Consider the following 6,000-nt stretch of genomic DNA (forward strand, 5'->3'; position numbering starts at 1 on the left):
GTTTTTGAGCCAGCATAAAGCTGTACCTGTGAGAGACAGCAGTACAAATACCCTCCCATGAAGCCAGGCAGTGCAAAGCCACAGCCCCCTAAAGGTTTCTGACTGGGGAGAAAGGATTTTATGTAAGACCAATGCTTTGCATCATGCAATTGCCATTTCTGATTGGGTAAACAAAGCCCTGTGTCAGGATCTAATGTATCGTGAAACTGTGGCTAAAAGCAGATGAATTAGAAGATGTTCTCAGGATATAAGGTAGCCATGATTCATGAGGTTATTTAGTAGGACTTACAAACCAACAGAGACCATTTAAAGTGAGGCAACGTCCTTTGGAAGTTCAGCCCTGAATGACCTGCTGACGTTCAATTAAAAGTAGCTTAGGTGAACAGACATCATATATCCCAGTTCTTTATGGGCAAGTGGTTAGAAAGGAGCTTAAAAAGTAAATAAACCAAATACTTACTCTTTGTGCCAGTCATAGATCTGGTGAATATTGCCAAATACTATCTTGTCTTTCCCTTTCATATCTTCAGAAACTCCCTTTTCTTCTATCCTCTTCATGAAGCCCTTTAGGATTAATGATCAGTGATTAGCAAAGGGTTAGTTTGAAGAGAAGCACAAATACGTGTTTTTTTTTCAAAAAAGCAACATTTTTTTAAAAGACCAATGTCAGGACTTTTTAGATTGAAAATACTTAAAATACCTTTTGTACAATTTACAACCAGAAATCCATCTAGATACTTTAAATTACACAGTTTGTTTAAAAGAATACTTCAATGAATTTGTTCTGAGTATCTACAAACCATAACTAAATGTCATTGAAGTCACAAGTGCAAGTAGAAGATAAAAGTTAAACCAAAGTAGTTTATCAAGCTCTTGCCTTCTCTGGTAGAAGGAAGAAGCCAGACTCTGCACAGAGCTCTTCCATTCATCGCCATGAGTATTTTGTGAGAGCACAAAGCCAAGCAGTAAGTTTAGAGTCATATGAATAAGATTTCTCACACTTCCTGAGAGTTTCTTTACAAGCCTTTGGAGCAGCCCTGTCAGGTTTGCCAGTGGAGCATGATGCAAACAGAAGAAAACACAAAGTTGGAAGCTTCAAGTTGGAAGCTGTTGAAAATCACTGTTAGATGGGCTGATAATTCTCCTTGGACCAGTGAATAACAAAAGCACTGCTGAAAGCCCACGCCAGTCATGTGCCTCCAGTTCTGAGTCCTGGTTGGGAAAAAACCTGGACAGGTGATTCCCAGGGATCAGCCAGGCCTTACAAGTTGAAGGTTAAAATACTACAACTCCTTTTTAACAGAAAAAAACCCTGCAAAACTCAATTGTATCTCAATTTTATATATTTTTTTTCCAAACAATAAATCACAGCCCACACAGGTACCTCAGCACAGATCCAAACCCAGCTTCTGGAAAGGTACTAACATGTAGGACTTCAGTCCAGGTGCAAACTCAAGTAAAGCATGTGTTACCATTACTCAATATGACAGCGAGAAAAACACGAAAGAAGTGGTGGGAGCATGTGTTATTCTCCACTAGTGCCCTTAAGGCTGCATTACAGCAGGAAGAGTTTGTCACAAGCAGAGTAGCCAAGAAAAACCTTTGCACACTGAGGCTGAAACCTAAAATACAAGATTTGTTATATGGAAACAAAAATAGTTTCCAAAGACATTTCTTCTTGTTTCTGTCAACATGAGAAGGGGACCATGGAAGCAGAGTGCAATACAAAGCAGTTTGTTTCTCATGCTGTATTTTCTGTCCACACTCTCCAGCGTGGTGCTTTCCAGTGGGAAAGCATTTTGCATAGCAGGGTTTGCTTCAGCTCACCTCCACAACAGTTCCCAAGTCCTTGACGTAGTCTTTCTCAGTCTGTACCAGCTCATTTAAGACAAACCTAAATTAAAACAGAACACACACATATTTGACCATATTACTTGATGTTACTGTTTGCTCCTCTTACCACATATTACCCCACTGTCATTCTAGGTTACATAACAGGACTCACTCTTTGCTCACATACAGCTCAGTGGAGTGTAAATGACAAAAATGCCACATTTCAGGTCAGGGTAGTTTCAGCTCTCTTAACTACTCTTTCATCTTACCCCTTTTTACCCCCTATCCCAGGATGGTGCAAGAGCAGCAGCACAAACAGCTGCCTGTACTTTGAACTACCCCTCCCTGCTCTCCTCTCCTCCACCCCTCATGCATCCCTCCTGATGGCAATGGAGACAAGTCCTGACCCATTTTGCAGCAAGCAGGAGAGGACTTAAGTATCTCCTCCACTCTGCCAATGCAGAAGGGTTAGATCTAGATTATCTTTAAGGTTCTTTTCCAACCTAAATAATTCTGTGATTCTGTGACTTGGAATTTGGCTTTGCCCAAGATTCATCATTTCACTTTTCATTTGGAAATTTCAAACACTTGGAAAACAAATGCCCCCCTTCCATCATAACCAAGCGTTTAATCTTTCAGATTAGGCAATCTACATGTGGGTGTCAAATGCTTTACACTGATTTCAAAGCTAAAAAACCTGGGTAGGGGAGTCATCTAATGAAAGACTGGTGGATGCAAACAACAGCAAGCTAAAAAAAGCCCCTCCTTTGTAAGGCAAACTGACTAATCACATCATGTTCTTTCGAGGATGATTTCAAAAAGTTACAGCTTGCTGCAGACAGTTTGCCTCTCAATTACACCAATACACAGATTTGGCACATGACAAATAAACTCCATCTGTGCTCAAGTTCACTATAGCAGTAACAAGGCTAACAAGATAGAGGATTGCTTTCATGTCTAATATCACTGTTCACATCAATCAGCAGGCTGACCCACTTGAAACAATAGAGCTGAGGGCAAACAGAACTGAGATAAAAGCCTGGTTGAATTATCTAGAGAAAAAACAAATCTGGCTGGTGTTGCAAGGAGACAATCAGTTATGAGAGTTTACTGAGAAAATAAATCCTGCCCAATGTGTCCCTTGCTCAGCTCAGAGGAGATACTTAAGACACGTGGCAGGAAGAAGTCAAACAGCTTCTTGTTCATTTGAGAGTGAAATCCAGCCCCCTTGGCAGAGGACAGGGCTGGCAGCAGCGATGCCAGATGCTTGTGCCCTCCGAAGCGCCCTGCCAAGCTGCGCGCCTGGGCAGTCAACATGCACGGGGCAAAAGGCTGCTCCGTCACCAAGCAGCAGTGTGTGGCCTGAGCAAGAGTGTGCTGGGCAGTCCCCTCTGCTGGCTGACCCACCGTGCCCTTGCAGAAGCCCTGCCCCAGCTCCTCCACACAGGGAGGCATGGCAGGAGGGCACTTGCCATCTCGCACCACCTCCACCTGCCTTGTCCTTATGAACACAGAGAACTGCTGAAAAGATGGGGAGAACCTCTCCCCTCTGCTCCCTGCCTCTCCCACAGCCAGCTCCTTGGGTTGGAGTTACTGCAAGGGTACATCTGGCCAAACCCTGCTCTAAAAATGAAGCAGCAAGTATGTACTTGTAGTACTTCATGTTGCTGCACATGCAGGCAGTTGGGTTTGAGTTACAAATGAGTGGAGCAACCAGGTGTCTATCAGATGGACACACTAAACCTGCAAATTTGCACCTTTTAGGAAGCAGGGTCTGCATCTCCACTGCCTGTCTTAACTCAGCATCAGCATTCCCCCAGCCCCTCTTTTCCTAGCAACCAGAAGAATCAACGCTGACCCTCTCTGTTAGTTTCCTGAAGCCCACCTAACACAGGACCTGAGAGATACTCCCAAATTTAAGGTTTCTAAGATGCATGCTGCCACAAATTCAAATTCACTCATCTCCTCATCTGATAACATGCAGCAAGTGCAGGCAGATGCTTGGAAGGTGCCTGCCTTGGTCACCAGAAGGTGTTGACTACACAGCTGTATTTCAAATGGCATGAACTGGAATAACCATAGAACCTCCTTACTTCTGAATAAGTCTGAATATCTGGATATTTTGTCAGCACTGTATTAAAACTATACAGAACACCATGACTAGATGAGACCATTGCCTTATTGCTCATAGGGATTCAGCAAACAAGTCTGATGGAATAGGGACTTCCTAACACTCAGGCTAACTGCTGGCATGCAAGTGCCGCCAGAGGCACAGGAAATCACTGTCCATGCCTGTGCAACTGCTGTTTGTGGAGCATGAGGGGTCACAGCTCAAGTCTGGAGCTCAGCTGCCTCATACGGTTATGGAATTAAACACAGCAAGCTGCAGAGATACAGAACACAGACACAAAGAAGCTGGAGAAGAGACAGATGTCTTGTGCTGAAAGCCACTAGCAGGTGCTCCTAAACATCCTGGCGTTTAGGAAATCTGGACGGAGGCAGCCACTAATTATGTGTAACACGCTGCCTGTCCCCCTGCCAGAACTGTCACAAAGCATCAAGGTATCTGTGGTCACAGTGGCAAAGGTCTCTGCACTAAAACTGCAACCTGAAGTCAGTTGGCAGTTATTTCATAAATGAATTGCTACCAGAGAAACCCCAGAACTTGCAACATTGAGGAGCTTTTAGGGGACAGGCGTGGGCAGAGATGTTCCCTGTGGGAAGGCTGACAGCTGTCTAGTAGAAAACTTCCCCCATTCAGAAACACATACAGGAGCGTCCTGTCCCTGCCTTTTGCTGGGAGTTGATCCAGTCCTTCACTGTCTTGCTCCTCTGGCTTCCTACAAGAAGCTGCAGAAGCAAATGATTGCTTTCACAGACCTGTGACATTTTGCTCCTGCTTCCTTGTCTACACTTAACTTCCTCTTATCCTCCCCTGCCTTGCTTTTCCATCCCTGCCAGGCATCTTTTCCAAATGTGATACTCTTCTTCCACTTCTCACCTTACCACACTCCAATTAGACCTGTATGGACCATTACTTTTCCCATCAATGCATGATTTGATTAGATGGCTGCAGTTACTGTTTTTAGTGTAACAAGCAGTACAAAAAAACCCAGCTACCCAAACTTTCTTTCATAGAATTCTTGATTCTGTTTCCCAGGTCCTCTGTGTCCTTCAGGCTAACCATGCATTTAAGGAATTTTTTAATCTTTATAAGTTTTGAAAGCACAAATGTTATTTCTGCTACATTTACAGGAGTGTACAGCTAATTTTAAAAACTCCTTTCATAAACTATCACTATTTCTTTCCGCTCCTAGTGCCATGAGTATGAGGCTTTCCCAAATGAAACTGTATCTTTGGTGGCATATTTCCACCACAAATGTATCTGAATTCTGCTCATTCCTTTGCAAATAGCTAAGGTAAAAAATTATCACCTTATTTGAAGAATCCTAGTGGGATTCTCTGTTCCTTTCCTTGAAGGAAGCTAAAAAGGTCAACCACATATCCTCTCTTTGAGAGCTCATTTCTCCTCTGGCAATGCAGTCACTACCAAGGCAAATGTCTCTGTAATACTTCTCTTCAGAGACTTTTACAGCAACAGGTATTTGCTTTCTGGGGTAAACCTGCACATTTTAAAGGGTGATGATGAACTTCCTGAGTGTGCAAATGCTTTTATAAAATATTTTTACAGGTTAAGGAAAAACAGAAGCAAGCAGAACACAGTTTTACTCCCAGCTCTATGCTCACTCACTGACTACAAAGTATTTTTTCAGTGCAGCTATGTGTCCTCCTTGGGTGCATATTTCAGAAAGAAGAACCAGCAAGATGACTTACATCCTGCCTCTCATTGCTTTGGCTTTCTGTTCTTCTTCAAGGTTTCGTGGGGGAGTTGAAGGCGTCATTCCTTCATTTAAGCAGCCAGTGGCATCTTTCAAGCTTCCCCGGTAAGATCCTCCTTCAAGGGTCTAAAAATCCCCAAAGAATGAGAGAATAAACATTATCTTTAAACTTCAGCATCAGTGTTATCTTCTGTTTCAAGTTACTTCTGCAATCAACAATGCAGTATAAAACCAAGCAGAGTATTCAGCAACACTTTCCTGCAGGACTCGGTGAAACACAAACCAGTATTCAGTGGATATAAGACCTGTCCCCTCCCCCCCCCCCCCA

General features: G+C 43.2%; 1 protein-coding gene across 1 annotated transcript in view; it reads right to left on the reverse strand.

Moving 5' to 3' along the window:
• KALRN (kalirin, RhoGEF kinase) overlaps positions 1-6,000 on the reverse strand; it is a gene marked incomplete at its 5' end in the record, with an annotated part of 339,046 nt that overhangs the window by 39,556 nt on the left and 293,490 nt on the right. The window contains 3 exons of the mRNA XM_009996218.1: positions 461-564; positions 1,828-1,894; positions 5,668-5,798. Coding sequence (XP_009994520.1) covers positions 461-564; positions 1,828-1,894; positions 5,668-5,798 — 302 coding nt within the window. The remainder of the gene's footprint in view (positions 1-460; positions 565-1,827; positions 1,895-5,667; positions 5,799-6,000) is intronic.

This window comes from Chaetura pelagica, unplaced genomic scaffold (assembly GCF_000747805.2).
Source record: "Chaetura pelagica isolate M959 unplaced genomic scaffold, ChaPel_1.0 scaffold3, whole genome shotgun sequence".
NCBI lineage: Eukaryota > Metazoa > Chordata > Aves > Apodiformes > Apodidae > Chaetura > Chaetura pelagica.